This window comes from Aspergillus thermomutatus (assembly GCF_002237265.1).
Source record: "Aspergillus thermomutatus strain HMR AF 39 chromosome Unknown NODE_4, whole genome shotgun sequence".
Lineage (NCBI taxonomy): Eukaryota > Fungi > Ascomycota > Eurotiomycetes > Eurotiales > Aspergillaceae > Aspergillus > Aspergillus thermomutatus.
The window spans coordinates 1-20,958 of record NW_020798052.1 but is presented as its reverse complement, the minus strand read 5'-3'; the positions used below and the strand labels follow the sequence as shown (position 1 = coordinate 20,958).

The 20,958-nt window shown below is 53.9% G+C and overlaps 6 protein-coding genes across 6 annotated transcripts; 4 read left to right on the top strand and 2 right to left on the bottom strand.

Annotated features, from left to right (window-relative positions):
- Positions 1-274: 274 nt before the first annotated feature.
- Positions 275-4,689, bottom strand: CDV56_102553 (Arf family guanine nucleotide exchange factor SYT1; the record flags this gene model as incomplete). Its single annotated transcript, XM_026756172.1, has 3 exons — positions 275-2,856; positions 2,924-4,174; positions 4,257-4,689. 3 exons carry the CDS (start codon positions 4,687-4,689, stop codon positions 275-277), a joined length of 4,266 nt encoding a protein of 1,421 aa, XP_026618731.1.
- Positions 4,690-7,148: 2,459 nt separating this feature from the next.
- Positions 7,149-8,962, top strand: ECM14 (M14 family metallopeptidase; the record flags this gene model as incomplete). Its single annotated transcript, XM_026755597.1, has 2 exons — positions 7,149-7,556; positions 7,619-8,962. 2 exons carry the CDS (start codon positions 7,149-7,151, stop codon positions 8,960-8,962), a joined length of 1,752 nt encoding a protein of 583 aa, XP_026618730.1.
- Positions 8,963-9,274: 312 nt separating this feature from the next.
- CDV56_101680 (dicarboxylic amino acid permease agtA) lies at positions 9,275-11,156 on the bottom strand (the record flags this gene model as incomplete). The annotated part of the gene is made up of 5 exons (XM_026755299.1): positions 9,275-10,589; positions 10,653-10,813; positions 10,866-10,872; positions 10,927-10,984; positions 11,039-11,156. 5 exons carry the CDS (start codon positions 11,154-11,156, stop codon positions 9,275-9,277), a joined length of 1,659 nt encoding a protein of 552 aa, XP_026618729.1.
- Positions 11,157-14,647: 3,491 nt separating this feature from the next.
- CDV56_100991 (uncharacterized protein) lies at positions 14,648-15,773 on the top strand (the record flags this gene model as incomplete). The annotated part of the gene is made up of 2 exons (XM_026754610.1): positions 14,648-15,597; positions 15,659-15,773. The coding sequence occupies 2 exons, from the start codon at positions 14,648-14,650 to the stop codon at positions 15,771-15,773; spliced, it is 1,065 nt and encodes a 354-aa protein (XP_026618728.1).
- A 901-nt stretch (positions 15,774-16,674) lies between these two features.
- Positions 16,675-18,382, top strand: CDV56_100569 (HoxN/HupN/NixA family nickel/cobalt transporter; the record flags this gene model as incomplete). Its single annotated transcript, XM_026754188.1, has 7 exons — positions 16,675-16,890; positions 16,954-16,964; positions 17,012-17,084; positions 17,133-17,218; positions 17,268-17,546; positions 17,598-17,743; positions 17,790-18,382. 7 exons carry the CDS (start codon positions 16,675-16,677, stop codon positions 18,380-18,382), a joined length of 1,404 nt encoding a protein of 467 aa, XP_026618727.1.
- Positions 18,383-18,920: 538 nt separating this feature from the next.
- Positions 18,921-20,923, top strand: CDV56_100015 (uncharacterized protein; the record flags this gene model as incomplete). The annotated part of the gene is made up of 1 exon (XM_026753634.1): positions 18,921-20,923. A coding segment is annotated over one exon (2,003 nt), but the record flags the coding sequence as incomplete, so codon positions are not given.
- Positions 20,924-20,958: the final 35 nt, after the last annotated feature.

Sequence of the window (20,958 nt, the reverse complement as noted above, 5' to 3'; positions counted from 1 at the left end):
GTGAACTCTATGAAGCCGTGTCCAAGCGATAGGAAAGAGAGACAGAGAGAGAGACAGAGAGAGAGAGAGAGAGAGAGAGAGAGAGAGAGCAAAAGGGAATGCTAATGCATGGCCAGGCAGCTTTGCGAACAAAGCCAAGCACAATCAATAGGTTTTGGAGAACAAACCGATTCCTTAAAACGCTGCAAGACGACGCCAGAAACAAATGAAACGTGAAGTGAGATGTATTGGTATGAAGTCGTAAATGGAAGGTAGTCAGTCTTAGGCTTGCTCTTTATGCATGTACAGCTTGCTCAGGTGGGCTCGACTGCAGTTTCTGGATTGTGTTTTCATCGACTGCCTCGTCAGCCGATGTTGAAGGGGATGACCGCTGGTCTTTTGCCATTACCAACGATTCCGGGAAAGCCGCGGTGGACGAAGCAGCCAGTGAAGCGACATCTGAGGCTGGAAGATTAGAGCTTAGATCAATGGCGTTGTCGCTCTTGGCCTTTCTGTCCTCCAGGTCAAGAGCGGTATTTCCATCTCTGGATCCCTCGCTCTCGACCGGACCGAGCACGCTGATTCTTGTTGCAGTGCTTCCGCTCCGCAACGATTGGGAGATTCCTGGGTTCAGCGGCTCCGAGAGACTCGGATCGCCGCCGCTCAGAATGGCAGGGTCGGAGGCTCTGGGCTCCTCGGACGGAGTGGGTTTGCGCAGCTTGAGGCGCTCTTCGGGAGTCATATTCTGCCACTCAGATCCAAAAGTGACAATAGATGCCTTCTTCCCATGCACAGTGAAGCGCGGCGTCTTGCGGGAGAGACCCTCGCCTTCCTTCGCGTCTTGCTCGTCTTCGGGCACCACTTCGCTGGACATCGAGTCCCGCGGCTTCTTGCCCCGAGCATGATGTCCTTGTTGTCCGTGGTGGGAATCACGAAGTGTGCGGTGAAGGCTGCGACGAATCCGGCTCGTCTGTTCTCCTTGGCGGGAATCCGCGCTGTCTTCCTTGGGTTCACCATCCGTCTCATGGGCTGTGACGGACTGTCTATTCCCGCGAGGGGAGCTGTTCACCTCTAACAAACCAGCCTCACGGAGGATACGCTCCTCGCCGTCGTCCATGCTGATCGGAGAGGTCAATTTGGAGGCATGAGATCCTAGACTGGCAACATCTATCCGGCTGCCGGCGCTCAGTACCGATGGCTCGCGTTCGAGTCGGTTTGCCGGGCCTGGCGAATACGACTTTGCCCGATCTTTGCCAATCTCCGCGGACAAACGTCTACCGGCACGGCCAGCGAGGTCTGAGGATGTCACCGACGCCGGAATGCTTGGTCTGCGAATATCACTAGGAGCAATTTGGGACGACGGTACCCTATGAACAGACGCAGGCTCTTCGGACGGTAACTGTGGAGACGTAGCCTGACTCGGCGACTGCACTGCGTTGGCAGGCGGCTGGGGCAGGGCTCCTGGCTCCGAAGTGGAGGTGTTCCTGGTGGGTATCTGGAGGTGAAGGGACCTCTGATCCACAAGCGACTTGACCTCTTCATCCTCATTGCCCAGATCCCGAAGGAGAACTTCCTGGTGGCATTTGTTACGCCAGATGTCCTGCCTCACCCACTTGAGCTTGGCCGCCATGCGCCCTGCGGCCATGATGACCTGCTCCCTGGCCCTCGAGGTGACCGGTGTTAAAACCTGCAGATGTCTCGCATTCCTCAAGAGGTCGTCAAGCTGCTTTTGGTCCACGAAAAGCTTCTCGTTTGTCTCGCGGATCTTCTGTCGTATGAGCTCCTTACGAGCCACGACCAGTTCCTCAGCCACGTCGGTATCGGGATTGGGAGAGGGGGGCTCCCTGTCTGCTGAGCGCTGTGAATTGCACGACGTCACGGAGGCTTTGCGACTCATCCTGTTGCGCTGAGCGTCGTAATTGGTAGCTATCATGCCTTTGGTGCGGACCCCCGTGCTCCGGAAGGCAGCAGCGTAATTGATTTTGGCCAGCCAATCGTTCATATCGTCTTCGGAATTGGCCAAGAACACCTCCTCCAGCGCGTGGTGGCGAACGAAAAGGAATGCGTGCTTATGCTTTTTGTAGCCCGAATCCACTAGCGCAACTGCATCATCCGTAGACATGATGCCGTCGGGTTTGAACTGGATGAGAGGTGGTTTGAACACAACCGCCCGACGGCGCCCCTCCTTCTGATGAGACTCATGCTGGGACATCAACGACTTGATCCAATTGACGTCTCTAAAGAAGTACAACTGCGAGAATGTAAGCAGAGCGCCCCATTCTTGCCACGGCGATCTGGCTCTCTTCTTCTTTGGATCTTTTCGCCAGAGCAGACCAACTTTGGCCACTTTTATGTCAACCAACCCGGGGTGCGAATCGGCCGGGTTCTCGATGCTAGACGGCATGAACGCATCCGGCCGCGACCGGGCTGATACGATCTGCAGAATAGCTGTTTTCGAAAAGGCCTGATGGAGACTGTTGATGTCAGGTGGCCCTGTCGTCCCATGACATCGATATGTGTCTTCCAAGTTCATAACGTCCTTGAGACTCGGTCGTAATGAGTCGAGCTTGCCGTCCATGATCAACGTGTACGGGTCTACCGGTTCCCTTGATACGCGGGACAAATGCTCTGAACTTGCGGTCTTGAACAAGGGCCGTCGAGGCTTTCCAAGCTGACGACTGTTAGGATGTGTATCCTCGATGTGGATGAAAGGCGTGTAAGCGATGTTCTCGTAAATGCATTCCAAAATGTCATCAGATACACCTTCGCCACGAGTATTCCGAACATAATCCGACTTTTGCATCTTGCGCTTGTTGTTCTTGTTAAAGACATCTGTGTGTAGAATCAAGATGGAAAATGCAATGAAATATGCCTGGTCTGTAGAAGAGAAAGTCAGTACGAACAGTCCAGGATCAAAAATGCATCACTGAAGGAACAAACGTACCGGGAGAAGCAAAGATGCCAGGATTACATTCATGATACCGATCGGCAAAACTTTGTAGGAAGCGATCAATCTGTTGGGTCTCCTTGGGCAACTCGGCGCCCATCAAAAGCTTTCGGATAGCCATATCGATGGGGTCACCAAAGAAAATGAATCTCCGCATGTACTTTCGCAATGCTGTCTTGTAGAAATCTTCGTTTGACTGACAGAGCACGCCCGCAATCGTGCTCTTGGGTATGCTCTCTTCGAGCCGCGTCAGATACGTGGCTGGCGTATCAGTCTCCTCGCGTTCGGGGTAGGACAGTTTGCGAACAGGAGTATCCGAGCCTTTCACCCCGGGCGAGCCATTTCGAAGAACGGGGGTTTCTGAATTCTGTCTCAATCGCTGTGAGATGCTGAAGATGTCCCCGAAACTTTTGCGTCCACTAGTGGAAGTCGAAGTACGACCGGACGAGGCGAATTGAGCGGGCGACTGTTGCCCAGCATCCCGGATATTAGCCAACGAGTCTAGCGTCGATGACCTTGGCCGGGTTTTGGGTCGATGTCCACTTCGAGTGGAAGGAGTTGACCGGGCGGAGTTGGCGGAATTTGCCGAGTCCTTTCTGCGCAGAGGAAAAGCCGGAGAGGCAAGGCCAACAGTCGAACGAGAGGGCGACGGTAGCGGAGAAACGCGGTCCTGGTCCTTTTCATCTGGCGGCTCAAACCTGGGTGCGGGATCAGGACTCATGGCGCTCGATATCCGCGAGTCCTGTCCATAGCCATTCATGGGTTGAGTACCAGCAGGTCGAGGAGGCAAGGGAAATAGAGGACCGCGATTTCGCTTCAAACGTGGCATGCGAAATCGTTTACTTCCGCCTAAGGTTCCCTCGTTCGGGGAATGGGGATGGTATATTCCATGGTCGCCGGAACTCTGGTCCGAACGGGAGGACTCGGAAAACCGAGCGTCAGTGACCGAAGAACGTTGGGACTCGTTGCCGGGCTCACGGCCACTACTGCGGATTGACGTAGTCGAGAGACGACCTGGTTCTTCCCCACTCATCTTGGACGTTGACAATGTGGCATCGGTGGCCTGCGACCCGGTGGAGCCCTGGGGCCCATGGCGAGAATTGGTACCTGGACTTTGTCGCTGAGCATACAGTGGTGATCCGTCGGACGAGCCCTTTCTCGATCCGGAGAGAATTTTGAATTTAGGCTTCTTCTTAACGGGTTGGTCGAGTTCATGGCTGGTCGGTGCGGTAGTGATAATGGTGGGAGCTGGAGGCAGGGGGCGGAGATCAAAAGTCAGCATGCGCAGATCGACAACATATAGTCTGTAGAAGCTCGGATGTGTACTCACGCGGCAAAGGAGGCACTGGAGGTGCTCCTTCTTCACCCTTGGCATAAGACCTTGATAATTGGGGATCCGACGCATGACGAAGTTTCATGAAACTGAACCGGTTCCTGCGCCAGGTAGAAGCCTCGTCAGGCACCAAGGCTGCGCCCAAATTGCCCTTTCTCGAGCGAATCGTGTCCGCTGGCCCTTCCGACAAGTGTTTATCGTTGTCTGCGGCCTCGTGATCGTCGTGCCCATTTTCGTCATCGTGATCTGGTCCCGCTAAGAGAGGTGAACGAGGGGCGGACTCGGAGTGCCTGGATGCAAGGTTGGTTGTAGATAGGGTAGGACGAGGCAATTGTTCGCTATGGCGAGACAGTGCTTGAGGCTCGACGAGACTGCGTCTTTTGGAGTCATTGCTATCGAGAGCGCCGAGTCGCAACCCTTTCCAATGCATGGCTGAAACAAAACGACGGGAGTCGGGTCCTTATGCGATCCTGCTGCGCAACCGATTGAAGCGACCCATCCGACGAGGACCATATAGATCTCGAGCGAATCACCCACTGCGACCGATGGTATTTCGGAAAGGAAAGTCAAGGGGCAACCCGAACTGTTCGAAGCCGTTCCGTAATGCACGATTTCGGAGGAGATCACGGCGTAGGGATCATGAAATACGACCAATTGGCATCGCGGACGATTCGTGCCAGAGAGAGGAAGAAAAAAGTTTCGGTTTGCTGAGGATCAAGCAATGGTCAAAAGATACGGAGGAGTATGGCGGAAATGGAGGAAGGTCGCGGAAGTTTCGAAAAGGGGAAAGGGGACCAGAGAGGCAGTCGATCAAGAAGGAAAACCCCGGATTGTCGAGAAGCAGGAAAAAGCGGGAGCTGGCAAATGCAACCCTTACATTGCCAGGCGTCTAGTAGGATTGAGCGAAAAGAGGTGCGTTGTTCAGGAGCAGAGGAGCGGCCGAGGAGAACATTGGAGATGCCAAGGAAGGGAAAACAGATTGGCAAAAAGGGAATCTAGACTAGACTGGAGAGGTTGGTTGGAACGTAGGAGAAAGGAGGGGCAGGGAGCTGGGTAATCCTCGCTAGGTACTGGGATCCTTGCGGGAAGCAATGGAAAATGAAGAGATCTGAGCGTCTTTAGCGAATAAAGAGGGATGAAGATGAAGATGATGATGGTGATGATGATGATGGTGGTGTGGATTGTATCCGTAGTACGGATACTCTATGGAATATGGACTGGACTGGACTATGGGTCTGACTGGAGATAGAGAAATGAAGAAAAGGCCCAGCACGTGTGTCTAGAAAGTGGGTATTAATATTCATTCCTTGTTTGACATGATCTGGTGAATTTATTATGATAGATTAGAGAATTATCATGCCCATGAATCTGATCACTTGCGATCTTGACTATTACTACCCCATACCTATCTACCTGGAGATGAGCCTGAGACTGAGAGTGACCAGTGTCGCGGAAGAAACCATCCTCACATTTCTGACTTGTAAATAAAGTACCTATGCTTGGTACTTGGTACCTTATAACCTATATCTATAACCTCAAGTCCTAAACTTCTCATTTCCACAAGTTCCATCTCTAGAAACCAGGGTCTTTGCCCTGGTTCAAGTTTCCATAACCAATAGAAGATGCCTTGTGTACGGCTTTGCGAACCGGTTCGTCATCATGGTTATGCTCGTTGCTGCATTGAGGATCATCATTTACCATCTTCCAGAATTCCCATTGGAATTGGAGATAATCCTGATGCCAGTATATCCAAGAAAACGGAAGGAAAAGGCGAGCCTCTTACCGACTCCATCATCATGACTGTACGCGGCTGCTTTACGCACTGCGTCATTTACACGCGTTTCTTCCACTGCTTACATGTCACGTGAGCCAGTCCAGAATTGTTCTGCCTGGAAGAGAGTGATAGACCAGAGTCCAGACTTAGGACTGCTGTCTACTGTGTCGTTGGCAGTCCCGCAACAAGTCTACAGACTTCTCTACCGAATACCAATCTAGACGCTTAGAATGAGGAGTACGAGCTTAAGTGACCAAGGACATTGACTGGTGCCATATGCATATCTACGGCAAGGAAGACCGCAAACTGAAAAGAGGTAACCTAGGCATATCTAGACAGGTCCACAGCTATAAATACTACTTCGACTTCTGACAGAAGACTTACATCATCAAGCAGACTTACTCCGTAGTGATGGGTGACTTCACTTTTTGAGGCTCTCAATGACAGCTCTATCGCTTCATCAGGGACTAAACCTTATGTGGAAGAAGGAGCGGGGCTGTGGAGCCTGTAAGTGTGGGGTACGGTTGCTAGTGCCTAAGGCAGAAATGGCAACTGTCAGCTCAAGCTGTTATCACTAATTGACCATCTTGGATATTGGATAGCCTTCCACTGAGGCACATTAGACTAGTAGACTCATGGCATTCTTTGAGAGATGTGCCTATATCTAGTCCAATCTGTAGGGTTTGGTCATTGATGAAACACCACTCCCTTTGTGCCCCCCTTCATCATCAGTCATTGTGAGCGGCGTACTGCTGCTAACATATAATATTATGCGAGTATGTAATCATAGGCATCTCAGTGAGAAAAGTATAAACCATATCTACTCTGTACCATGTCAACTGATCACTATTTCTTGAAGCATCAGTCAATCATTCGGTAATTCGAGACTGGCTCAGTCCTGATATTGCCTAAATGGGCAGAATACACCATACCTAATCAGGCGAACATGGCTGATATCGGAATGTCTCATGCCTGAGGCATCCACAAGGCGTCAACCACCATCATCCAACATCGTCGCTCCTCCATTCTGATCCCGTCCTTGTTTCTCCTCTAGGAACCCAGGGATCCGACAGAGACAATGACAGCATAATTGTTGTCTCTATCCTTCTATAGACATGCGTCTCCTGCTATCTGTTCTCCTCCTCCTGGTCGCCTCGCTCGGCCTGGTATCCGCCGTCCCCGCAGGCTCCAGTATCACACCTCCGCCGCCCATTGAACCTATCCATTTGTTATCGTCCCCATCTACTGACTCCAGACGACCATGGATCCGAGTCCGAGATTGGGTCATAGAGTCCATCTGGGGCATTCCCAAATCCCCCTCGCGTCAACGCTCCTTTAAAGATTCTTCGCGCAACCGCTCTCCCTCCCGATCGCTTGCTCGGTATGGCAGCGATGTCGTCCTTCGTTTCCACCTGCGCAATGCCGAAGAGGCAGAGGCATTGGCTGAAGCGACTGATGTCCTCTTCCTGGATGTCTGGGCTTCCACATCTGAATTTGTTGATATTCGATTAGCGGAAGAAGTTGTACGTATATGGCTAGTCCCGCCAACATCTTCGCCCAGCGCTCATTATCGATTGTATGATAGATCCCCTCGTTACTGGGCCTGTTGCCCGATTCGCTTCGGACCGCGTACACTCCCCTTATTGACAACCTTGCTGAAATGATATACGCATCTTACCCGACTCGACGCCGTATTGGACTTGAGGATCAGCCTGGATTCATCCCCTCGGTGCGACAGTCGGCTCAGTTTGAAGATCTGTTCTTCCGCGACTATCAACCTCTGTCGGTTATCGTTCCATGGATGCGGCTGATGGCTTCGATGTTCCCATCTCATGTCCAGAAGATTAGTGTCGGGGTGTCGTACGAAGGCCGGGAAATCCCGGCCCTTCGACTAGGGACCCGCGGTACGACCGCCGACTCCAGCCCTCGCAAGACCATCCTTGTCGTCGGTGGCAGTCATGCGCGAGAATGGATCAGTACCTCGACCGTCACCTATGTCGCATACAGTCTCATCAACAGATACGGCAAATCGCAGGAAGTTACCCGCCTCCTGGAGGACTACGACTGGGTCTTTGTGCCGACGCTGAACCCGGACGGCTACGTCTACACCTGGGAATCAGATCGCCTATGGCGCAAGAACCGCCAGCACACGAGCCTGCATTTCTGTCCCGGCATCGACCTCGACCGCGCCTGGGAGTTCGAATGGGACGGGGAGCGCACCCGGCCGAACCCGTGCTCCGAGAACTACGCGGGCAACGAGCCGTTCGAAGGCACGGAAGCCCACCAACTGGCGCAGTGGGCGCTCAACGAGACGCACGCCAACAACGCCCAGATCGTCGGCTTCCTCGACCTCCACTCCTACTCCCAGCAGATCCTCTACCCTTTCTCCTTTTCCTGCTCTTCCATCCCGCCCACGCTGGAGAGCCTCGAAGAGCTAGGCATGGGCCTCGCAAAGGTCATCCGCCTGACCACCCACGAAATCTACGACGTCACCTCCGCCTGCGAAGGGACCGTCCCCACGGACCACCGGAGCCCCCCCGGGAAAGGGAAATCCGCCTTCCCCACCGGCGGCAGCTCAGGCGGCAGCGCCCTGGACTGGTTCTACCACCAGCTGCACACAAACTACGCCTACCAGATCAAACTGCGCGACCGCGGGAGCTACGGCTTCCTCCTGCCGTCAGAGTACATCGTGCCTACCGGTCGGGAGATCTACAATGTCGTTCTGACGTTCGGCAAGTTCCTCCTCGGCGATCTCGCACAGGGCGTGGGTCTGGACTGGGACGCCGAACTGCAGCGCACGGAGCGTGCCGCTCCGGTATCCCAAGGCGCAGAGCCAGCGTCAGCCACGCAGCAAGTCCTGCACGCGGATTCCGAAGATGAGGAGACGGAGTGGGTCGAGGAAGCGCGATGGGAGTTTCGACGGCGATAGTCTTCTTTCTACTATCTGTTTCTGCTGTGTAAAGTCCTGCTTCACGTATAGTTATCCCTCGCATTGCCGTTATGGACGGACGGCAGTAATGAATCATGATTTATAGTGTACTTGTCATGGAACACACAAAAGCCCGTTCACTACCCCTGCTACACTGAAATAACAGATCCATGTAATTCATTGATTGTTGTGTTATGTACATGTCGACGACTCATGATTTCATAATAACATCGCGAGGCAGGACCGCCCCAGCTCGTGTCACATCCAAGACGCATATTCGCAAAAATAAATAGTAGATACCATGACCAGGGTCTAGAACAACCACGCCACAAAAGTCTCGTAGAACCAGTTCCCCCGCTTGTGGGTTGATTCCTCCATCGCCTTGCGAGCCAGGTACTCCGCCTCCTCGCGGTCGATCTCCTCCTTGCCCGACCACAGATCCGCCTCCTCGGGCTTGACGCCCTTGCAGCGGGTGACGAGCTTGTACCCGAAGATGAGACACAGGTAGACGGGGATGCCGAGGTAAGCGGTGATGAAGCTCTTGTAGTTGAAATTGCCCCACTTCTTGTTGTGGGTGAAGACGTCGTAGCTCTTTGTGAGGGAGATGAGGCAGCAGAAGGCGAGGGCGAAGTAGGAGCCTGCGGCGCCGAAGGGGGCCTTGTATACGAGGTCGGTGTCGGGGACGTGCTGGGCTTTGCGGGCGCGCACGAAGTAGATGTGGGTGACGAGCAGGGAGACCCACGTGAGGAGGCCAAAGATGGTGACCAGATCCACGAAGTACTTGAAGACGGTCTGGGAGTCGCTGGAGACGTTCATGTAGGCGAGGCAGGCGAAGCAGGCGGAGATGGTGAGGGCGTAGATAGGGACGCCGCGGCGGTCGGTGCGGGCGAAGATGGCGGGGGCTTTGCCCTCGCGCGCGAGACCGTAGATGGTGCGGGTGGCGATGTAGAGGTCCGAGTTGGCGGCGGAGAAGACGAAGAGGAGGATGCAGGCGTTGAGGATGTGGGGGAGGACGGGGATGCCGGCCAGCTCGATGGCGACGACGAAGGGTGAGGCAGCCGCGGAGCTGGATTTCTTGGTCGCGGAGAGCAGTCGGTCGGAGTTGTAGGGGACCAGGGTGCCGACGAGCAGGACGCTGAGCACGTAGAAGAAGAGGATCCGGTAGAAGGTGAGCTTGATGGCACGCGGAATCGTCTTGCGCGGGTTCTCGGCTTCGCCGACGGTCACGCCGACCAGTTCGGTACCCAGGTACGCGAACGTGGCCGAGACCATGGTCGCCCAGAAGGCATAGAAACGGCCCGCGGCCGAGTCCTCGATGTACCAGTTGAACGCACCGGGGTTCTTCCAGTACCGGAAGCCCTTGCGGTCGTGATCGGGGCCGCCTCCCAGCATCAGAATGAAGGAGAGCAGGATCAGCCCGATAATGACGATCACTTTGAAGGAAGACAACCAGAACTCGAATTCACCAAAGAACCGGACACCAAAGTAGTTGATGGAGACGATCAGCACCAGGAAGACGGTGATCCACACGCCTGCATTGACACGTTCGGTGTCGATCCAGAATGATATGACCAGCGCGCCGGCCGTTAACTGGTTCGGTGTGACGATGATATACTTAAACCAGTAACTGTGGTGGTAGGTGTGTCAGCGCAACGGTCATGGACGGCAAATAAGTGATAGATTGACATACGTCCAACCAATGGCGAATCCAAGAGCAGGGTCACAGAAACGGGCAGCATAACCAGTGAAACCGGAGGGCATGGGCAACCAGGTGGCCATTTCTCCAAGTCCACACATGACCAGATAGACGATGAAACCGACGAATGAGTACGAGATGAGAATAGAACCGGGCTGTGAGGGTTAGTTAGTTGTTGCAGATTTTGCGCATATCAGGACAACATACGCCAGCCCTGAGGAGTCATGTCAGCTCAAGTCAAGCCAAAATCATTTGCGAGGAAACTTACTTTGCAAGAGCACCTCCAGTTCCGATGATGAGACCAGTACCAATAGCACCACCAATGGCTGTCAAGGTCAGTTTGGATGCAGATCATGTACAGGTAGCACCAGGTGGCGTACCAATCATGGTGATGTGACGCGACTTGAGACCGCGATGAAGGTCGACGTGGGGTTGTGACTCCATCACACCCTCCTCAGCAGTTTTGACATCGTTGGACATTTCGTGCTTGACAGGCATCTCCGATGAGACGCCTTCATCTCTGTACCCCATCCCCGTGTGGGTTGGATTGGTGAGCTCGAGGGTGATGAACTGTAGTGGGGTGGAGTTCACTGTTTCCCCCAGAGATGAGAGATCGTGGGGAAGAAAGAACACAAGTGAATGCGATGATGATGGAGGAAAGGAGAAAGAAGGAGAAGAAGAGAAAGATGAAGATGGAGATGGAGAGGAGAAAAGAGGAGAGGAAAAGAGGAAAGGGGAAAGTGGCAGGTGAATCAAGGACTGCTAACGACTAGTACTATCCAGAAAGATCTCGTCCTCGACTTCTGGAAGCAACCCCAGAAAGATAAGCGACAACAGGGACCAATTATTGATTATATATCATATTATATGACAGGATGAGAATGATAGACGATAGGTCAATATGTCTTGAATCAGACAATGCTCCAAGGTAATGACCTGGATACTAGTTACCGACACTCGCGTGGAGAATCCCCTCACAGGCGATGATAGCCATGCTGCCGTGTGCAACATCAGCATAATAATTGCCACCCAATCCAATCAGCAACGAGAAGAAAAGGCCAGGATTGTCGATCTTGTCGGTTTCCTGTCTGGTTCTCTGGTCTTGTCTGCGCCTCTTGGGGCAGAAAAAGACCCGTCAGCAAACCCAGGGACAAGCGGACTGGCTTGGCAGAGCGCCCAGACACGAGGCGCACTTAGATCCAAGCTCATTGTCACTGGGGTGCATTCATTTGATTAGACTCAAGCTTATTCAGTTCGTATTAGTCAAGAGATCTTTCGAATCGCCAACTATCACCGTCCGCTGATTCCGTTGAGGCGTTCTGAGGTTACATTGCCAGCTGCACTCGGACATAGGATTATAAGGAATATCACTTAAGCAGAGATTCGTCGAGAGAACAGAGACAGAGTCATACGATAACTGTCCAACAATCAGTACTTGATCAAGGATCGAGAGGTAAAATCTCCTCTGTGCTCTGTGTGTACAGTGTCAATATCTCCTCGAGTCCTCAGATGCCAAAAGCCGAAGCAAAGCGAACATGGAAACAAGCCCCGCTTGGCTGAGGCCCACCCTTGGCGGCCTTGGCTTTATGACAGTGATAAGCCAGCGATAAGCCACGTGATAAATGAGTTCGCCTAAGCTTTTGCGGGATTTTAGAGAATGAGGTTAAGTCGGTGTCTCAGTGAATGACCAGGAAAGAACTTTAAGCTGAGGCTTCCAACAGTAGTCGTTCAGTACGGAGGAGTAGACTACGGGATCTCGACCGAGGTTATTGCATCTATCAGTCTCCCCGACATACTCCAAGCTCAGCTTTTCTGACTCCATGGCTGGATACCTTAAGGCTAAGGCAGACAGCCAGTGCCAAGACTGTTTATCGGGGGTTATCTGTCTGCCATTTTCCTCCAATCAGACACCCTCATTTACTCAACCTTATCGCAGCTGTTAGCCTGTTCGTGCTTACCTACTGCTACTGCTACCTAAGGTAGGGCTCACTGCTCGATTATTATTAATTCAGAGCATGAAATCTTTCATCCGCGGCACATCCTCAGCAGAGCCACATACTCGATCCATATTCTAGAAGACTACTTACTCCGTAGTACCTTCGGTACCGTGTCAACCACGGCTCGGCACCCTTGGCAGAGAGCGGAATGTTCTCAATGGCTTAAGCGTATATATGAACTCTGCCCAGAAACTCTCCTCCTCATGTCTCGGACTTCTGATCCTTCGAGTCCAAGCACCTATCGGCGTATCCGCGGTGAATTCAAGAGGTTATCCAGTCTCTTGTCCCGACAATCATCTCATAATCCAACGTCTCGCCTAGACTGCGGACAGTGCACGCTGCACAGGGACAGTGGATACAGCCCAGCAATTCCGTACGTAATGCAATATCACTCAATGCCGACTTTTTAGGTAATGAGAATTCCCCAGACTCTTGAAGCGGGGAATCTTATCTTGACTGTTGGATATCGAAATGATTAATACGTACGGAGTACCTGCCCCCTGGAGACTGAGTCCTGGACGGGATGGCCGTCAGCCCGTCCAAGCTCGAAAATTTTTTCTCATCGTCCGAGCCCTCCGTGAGAGAACTGTGGCTTGGCTGTCCGTGGTACTCGATGGTTGTACCTGATACAACCCTGGTCAGGCCGCCAGAGTGCCGCGTGTGGCTGACAGCAGGAGAAAATTCTGCTATTGAACTGCGCTCGGCTGAGCTTCGGTGCAAAGGCGTATGCCTTATGGCCGAACTGACAGGATGCGGAAACATTGACTGATGCTTACAGACAACACGCTGGACAGGTATAGCGTACAGCAGATGGTGAACCCATGATATTTCTGAACCGATACCAGGTTCAAGGCAATTCCTATTTAGATCACCATCCCGTTCACACATCTCTATTAAAAGTAGACTCCATCCAAGGCAAAAAAGCTGCTGTAGAGATTCATCATGATTTGTCGTTTGTTATTGTGTATGCTTATGGAGTATCTGTGTGCTACAAGGCTACGGTACAGTTGAATTCGACCATACAAAACTTCGAGAAAACTTCATGGTAGAGGTAGATAAGACTATAAGTTGATGCAGCACCAACATAGCGATCTCATCTGTCCCACGAGTTGCCAGTGTACAGACACTGAATGACTCGCGATCGCACCCTATAAATAATCATCAACCGGGCTTTACATCCCCATCCCCATCCCCATCCAGCAACCCAACCCAACACATCCCAAATGAAGCCACCTGCACAGACCAATAGTCCCGTTGAAGGCGGTAATCCACAAGCAGAGAAGCACTCTCCGTCAACAAACTGCCACATGGACATGCACTCACCAACGATGGCGTACGCCAGCGGCCATCCCCCTCTCAGAGCAAGACCTCTACCGCTCGAAATCAATAGTTTCCTGCAGCTGCTCGTCAGGCTTGCAACCCCGCAGATAACTCTGCGTTGGTAACGGTGATATCACCAATGAAGGAACAGCGTGGGTGTTGCTTGAGCCTCAGGCTGACTGCACTGCTCCGGGTTGGAACGACCAGCAGAGGAAATGCGGTTAATTTCCACAACAGGGGCAGGAAGAGCATTTCGAGCTTGCGTCACCGTCCATTATGCGATGGATGTGCGGTTGATGGTCTTTTTGTGCCGTCACCTGCATGAGGGCTGATGTGATGGCTCTTCCATTGGCGGAGGGAAATGGTCGGCGCTTAAGGGTATTTATATCCGCAGCGTTATTGGGTTCCCTTGTGTTGGGAATGTGAAAGGATGAGGGGGATGGATTATTTTGCTATCAATAGAAGTACCAAAATAGATCTTTTGCGGGACGAATGCAGTGTTAATTTGGGATGTTGTTGTTCGTGGTCATTGTGATGGTGTCATTCCCCTCTTTTGCTCTGGGGCATTTATTGTCTCTGAGTCCTCGTCCTCGGCCTCTGTCTCTGGTTCTGACGGAGAAGATTCCCTTCTCAGCCTTTAGAACAAGAAAGCCTGATTGAAGTGCTATCATCATGGGTGTTCTTCGTTTGCCTCGCCCAACGGGCATCTATGTCCCCAACTCTCCCTCCCGCAACCTCACTACCGATATGATCTCCTCGCCTCTGTCTCCCGGCTTCAATTTCGATTGCGAAACGGTCACCCCTTCCATCATCCCTGCTCTGGACTACATCTCTTCCAAGCTCCAACAAAAAATGATGCACGTCACACTGCTCGTCGGCCGGGGAAAGCGCTACCCCACAGGGCACGCGTCCGATCTCATGGTCATCCCCATCGCACAACTCGACCCTCAGTCCTGGCGCACGGTGTGCCGCATCGTCGCCAAGGGAGCCAAGAAATTCTCCCTAGGCCAGAGCTGGACCGACGCCCTGACGCGCAGCCAGTACGAGCGCCAGGCCAACGAATACCTGATCCAGCAGTCCATCCTGCAGAACGAAGTCGTCTTCAGCCGCGAGGGCCTGACCCTCCTCAACGTCGACCGCATCTACACCTTCAAGCGCCGCCTCTGCATCCTGTCGAACCGCGACAACGGCACCGAAGAGCCCTACATCGCCTCCTGCGTGCATCTCCTCCACCGCACCATCCGCGACTTCCAGGGCCGCCCCTTTAGCAAGGCGTTCTTCCACCGCGTGTACGAGCAGCTCGATGTGCGCGATGACCTCCTGACGCGCGTGGCAAACGCCTACAAGAAAGAATACGGCCAGGAGGGCATCGTCCTGCCGCCGCGGCCCAAGCCCGAGTATTCGCGGAAATCGCCGATCCGCCCCGTCCGTCCGCGCAGACAGCCTACGCCGCCGAGCTGCAGACCGGCCTCGGCGAAGAAGGGGCCCAAGACGCCTCTCTCGGCCTCCGATGTTACACCCATCACCCGGAGCGAGTGGAACATGTTTGTCAGCTCCGGAATCCGTCAGGTCAACCCGACTGTGACCAAGTGGACGCCGTCGCCAACTGTGCTTGCTGCTGCGTGAGCAGTCAGAACTCAGATGTTCAGTTCTTATACCTCCAACGCGTGACTCCGTAGCTAGCCTGCAGACGCAGGGACCGGACAGCTCGGGGATGGCATCCACCAAGCTCATCGATCCCCATCCTACCGACCGCCAGAGCGCTCATCAGCTCGGCAAACCGGCCAAGCAGTCATGAATGATCTATAGCCTGCTGTGGCTAATAGAGTTCATCATGCACTCAACTGGAGTGGAGGAAACCCCAGCCACAATCACATTGACATGTCAATGGGTGGAATCAAATCATTCTGCCACAGGCCAGAACGCCTGACTGTCAATGTTATGAAGCTGGTCTAGACCCAAGAGATGGAGTCAGACGTGTATATCAATATCTTATGTCAAGACGCCAAAATTGTATATAGGAGCGAATCATAATGATAAGACGATATGTTTATATTGATACTGTCCACCAGCGAGTGAGCTACCATTCATTTACATGTAGGAGTCGAACAACCACATCGGCGCTCTCCGAGTCTGTTCAGTTTGCCGAGAATCATCAGTGGGGTGTCGGTGTCGCGGTGGATTCCGGCCAACCTGCATCGCTTAAACAAATCAAGGACTAGTAGTCACTATCTACATAGTCAGTAGATAAATATACTTGGCTTCGGGAGGAATTAGTCACTCGACGAGAAAATTTCGTCCTCAAAGCTCGCATTCGCCGATAAAGTGGAGGGAACTGACCAGTTGACGGCCACCAGGAGTACAGATAAAGCAGGAGTCGAATCACCCGCGCATCATCATCGAGGACCTTGCCAGCAAGATCTCGCAGACAACGAAGCAAAGACTTCTGCCGATTGATCTGCACTCTGCAGCAGAAAAGGTGGAGGGACAGACGCCAGGAGTAGTGAAAACACGACGACCCCTCAATCCTTATCGCTCTCTTATCATTTCCCCTCCATTGCACTGCGAATCGTCATTACTGTTCAGATTTCGCCTTTCCTCACACTACTCTCAGGGGATATTGGGGATTTGATGGTATACTGAGATATCCTGGCAGAAACAATACGGACAATACTAGGTCTATATATTGAAGATACATAATGCGGGACTCTACTACCATCGTCGACTCTTCCCTCGCAGACGACACGGCCAGCGAAACAAAGAGCAAATGGACTGCCAAATCACTTCTTCGTCGAGCCGAGCGCTCGCATAGTCGGCTGCCGGGGATCCGCAAGATTCCTCTGCCGGCGATTGCAATCATCCTGTTCGTTGCGTTCATGAACATTATTGTGTGGATTGCTGCTGCCATTGTGTTGGTATGTTGACCTGTTGACCTCATTCCCCTAGCTGATGGAGGATGACTAGCTGACATTGTGTAGAGATACTATCCGTAAGTCTCATGACGAGACCAAGTGCCTGGATACTGACGATGCACAGCTCACTAGTCTCGAATGCGGTCCTGGCTTATACATTGGGGCTGCGCCATGCGTTTGACGCCGACCATATATCGGTAAGACCAGAAACAGCCCGCAACTCGCTGGCTAACTAACGTTTCCAGGCGATTGACTTGATGACCCGAAGATTACTGGCAACCGGCCAGCAGCCCGTCACCGTTGGAACATTCTTTTCCCTAGGGCACTCAACGTAGGTCTTGTTCCATCTGCCAGGTCAAGGCTTGCTCTGACTGTACCAGCATTGTCATCATCACCTCCATCGTCGTAGCGGCTACCGCTGCGGCGGTGTCGTCGCGCTTCGACAGCTTCAGCACCGTCGGCGGGATCATCGGGACCTCGGTCAGCGCCGCGTTCCTGATCCTGCTGGGACTGATGAATTTCTACATTCTGTACAAGCTCTACAAGCAGATGCAGAAGGTGTTAAATCTGCCTGAAGGGCAGGAGGATGAGGCGTGGAAGATTGAGGGTGGGGGCGTGTTGTTCAATGTGCTCAAACGCATGTTCAAATTGATCAATCGGTGTGTGATACCTCATCAGGTGTACAAAACAATACTGATCCGGTGATATAGTCCTTGGAAGATGTACCCATTAGGTGTCCTCTTCGGTCTTGGGTTCGACACCTCCTCCGAGATAGCCCTGCTTGGAATCTCGTCGGTAGAGGCCGCTCGCGGGACGGACTTTTGGGTCATTCTGATCTTTCCCATTCTTTTCACCGGTACGTCTGCTTAACTATCACGAGGAATCGTTTCTAACTACCGTAGCTGGAATGTGTCTTCTGGACACAACCGACGGAGCCCTGATGCTCTCGCTCTACATCCAACCCGCCGCCAACTTCCTCCCTCCCAAACGCGACAGCACCTCGTCCGAGACGCCCCTGATCATCGGCGAGGACCACGAGATTCAACCGTCCCAGAACCACCGCGACCCCGTCGCCTTCCTGTACTACTCCATCGTGCTCACTCTCCTGACAGTCGTCGTCGCCATCGTCATCGGTGTCATCCAGCTCCTCACCCTTGTTCTGAACGTCGCCGAGCCCACAGGTAGATTCTGGGACGGCGTGCAGACAGCAGGGGACTACTACGACGTCATTGGCGGAGGAATCTGCGGATGCTTTCTCATCTTTGGTGGTCTTAGCGTGGTGCTCTACAAGCCCTGGCGGAGGTGGATCGCGAAACGCCATGGGAAGAGCGCTGGGGCGGATGAAGAAGGTTCTCGGGAGGAGCTGCCTCCGGCTGACGGCGAAAGGGCCGTTCTGAATGAGGAGAGCAATACCTCTACCATTAGTTACGGGGCTGTAGGCAAAGGCGCGACATCGCAGGTGGTGGAGCAGCCGGTTGATGGACCGGCTTCGTAACACTGGAGTCATAGCTCGAACTAATAATATAGTATCATGATTACACAGCGCCTGGATCAGGTTAGAACAATAACAGTCTCTGTTTGATGATCTGTGAAACTGATTCAGCTCGAGTAGATCAGGTAAATGTACACATGTGCCTGAGGCATAAGGGTGACGTCAGCTGATTTGGCCAAACACGGAGAGAAGACTCGCTTCTTCATCATCACCAGATTGCGATCATAACGGAGAAGTCTTGACCACCAGGTGACTCAGAAGTGCTATCTGATTGTACAGCGTTAAACTCCATATGAGTATCAACATCAACAGATAGTGGAGTCCGTCTCAGACTGAAGTCGCGACGCCATGCACGCAGCACATATGAGATACCCCACCAACGCTGCCATGCCATCACGAGATATTTCCTTATAACTTGAGAATATATGCAGTACATACTACAGTATTTTTGTTTACTATATACTGTCAGCCAGTCGACACGATCGAGTGATCGCGTCTCATTGCCAGATACAACAAAAGCAATGGATATCCATCCCGCGCCATGTCCGATATCACGACATCTTCCTCGTTGAAACATGACCTGAACGAGAGCCCTGATGGGCTCGACTTTTCATCCTTGCCGCCTATCTTCGTCCTCGCGACACATCTCGATTTGGACGCTCTGCACCAAATCGAAGAGGACCTCGTGGAGCGTGGCGCGCGCTTGACGTACGACGTTTCCGAAGCACGACTCGTTCTTGGTAGGATCGGCCAGAAGAAGCGAGCTGCCTTGGAGCTGCGGTCTCGAGGTGTCTGGACGGAGGAGACCTCCGCTCCTCTGCGGACAAGCCCTGAGCCGCCGGTGAAGAGGCGGCGGGTCGATGTGGTTCAGCCGGCTAAACAGCCTGCCGCGCAGCTAGAGGATATTGACCTCGGTACAGAGACAGAAGATGAAGAAGATGGGATGCGAAGCCGGCATGATACGCGGCGGCATCTGCGGCGGCCGAGGTCGATATCTCCGGATAGGTTGTCTCTGGCCTCAACCCCGTCGCTGACGTCTTCGGTGGCCACTTCTTTGGAGGATCATGAGCAGGCGGATGTGGTCACAGTGGTCAAGCTGGACTGGCTCAGCGAAGTTCTGAGGACTCGCACGCTTGTGCCCATGGACCCGTTTGTGGTCTACCGAGGCCGCAAGACTACACACCCTGCACCTGAAGCAAGCGCGGACAAGACGAAAGGGATCCTGGAGCGCGCGAAGCAAGATGCCATGGTCAGGCCGCCGGCTGGACCTCCTACCAGTCGGTTCGCAGCGCGTCGCTCACGAGAACCGCATGACGGGCCATCAAGCCAGGGCCACCCGCCCAAGCTATACCGACAAACGACATCCGAGCACGACGAAGCGGTTCCCCTGCCTCCACCCCCGGACTGGGTCAAGAACCACGTCATGTACGCCTGCATGCGTTCGGCACCGCTCCACCCGCCCAACGAGGCGTTCATCTCACAGCTCGTCAAGATCCGCAAGGTCCGCGAGCTCACGCTCGACGAGATCGGGGTCCGCGCCTACAGCACCTCCATCGCCGCACTCGCCGCATACCCATACCAGATCCGGCGGCCCTCGGAGATCCTCACCCTCCCCGGCTGCGAAGCCAAGATCGCCACCCTCTTCGCGGAGTTCCAAGCCAGCGAGCACGGCACGCTGGCCGCCGCCGCCGCCCTCGACACCGACCCGGTCCTCAAAACCCTCCACCTCTTCTGGAACATCTGGGGCGTCGGCGCCAAAACCGCCCGCGACTTCTACTACAAGCGCCAATGGCGCGACCTGGACGACATCATCGAGCACGGCTGGGACAGCCTCTCGCGCGTGCAGCAGATCGGCCTGAAATACTACGACGAGTTCCTGCAGGGCGTCCCCCGCGCCGAGACCGAGGCCATCGCCGCGACCATCCACCGGCACGCGAACCGCGTCCGCCCGCACGCGAACTACGACGGCCGCGGCGTCGAATGCGTCATCGTCGGCGGCTACCGGCGCGGCAAGGAGCTCAGCGGCGACGTGGACCTCGTCCTCTCGCACCGCGACGAGTCCGTCACCAAGAACCTTGTCGTCGACCTCGTCGCCAGCCTCGAGGCAGACGGCTGGATCACCCACACCCTCGCCCTGCACATGACCACCTCCCACCGCGACCAGCAGCCGCTCCCCTTCCGCGGCGACGACGCGGGCAGACACTTTGACACTCTCGATAAAGCCCTCGTCGTCTGGCAGGATCCGCATTTCGACGACGACGACGACAACGACAATGACACCACCCCAGAGGAACAACAGCGCCGCCGCAGAAAACGCAACCCCAATATCCACCGCCGGGTCGATATCATCATCTCGCCGTGGCGGACGGTCGGGTGCGCCGTGCTGGGCTGGTCGGGCGATACGACCTTCGAGCGGGATCTGCGGCGGTACGCGAAGAAGGCGCACGGGTGGAAGTTCGACTCGAGCGGGGTGAGGGAGCGGACGAGCGGGGGGCAGGTGATCGATCTGGAGCGCGGCGGGGAGACGTGGGAGGAGAGGGAGAGGTTGGTGCTTGAGGGGCTGGGGGTGGGTTGGAGGC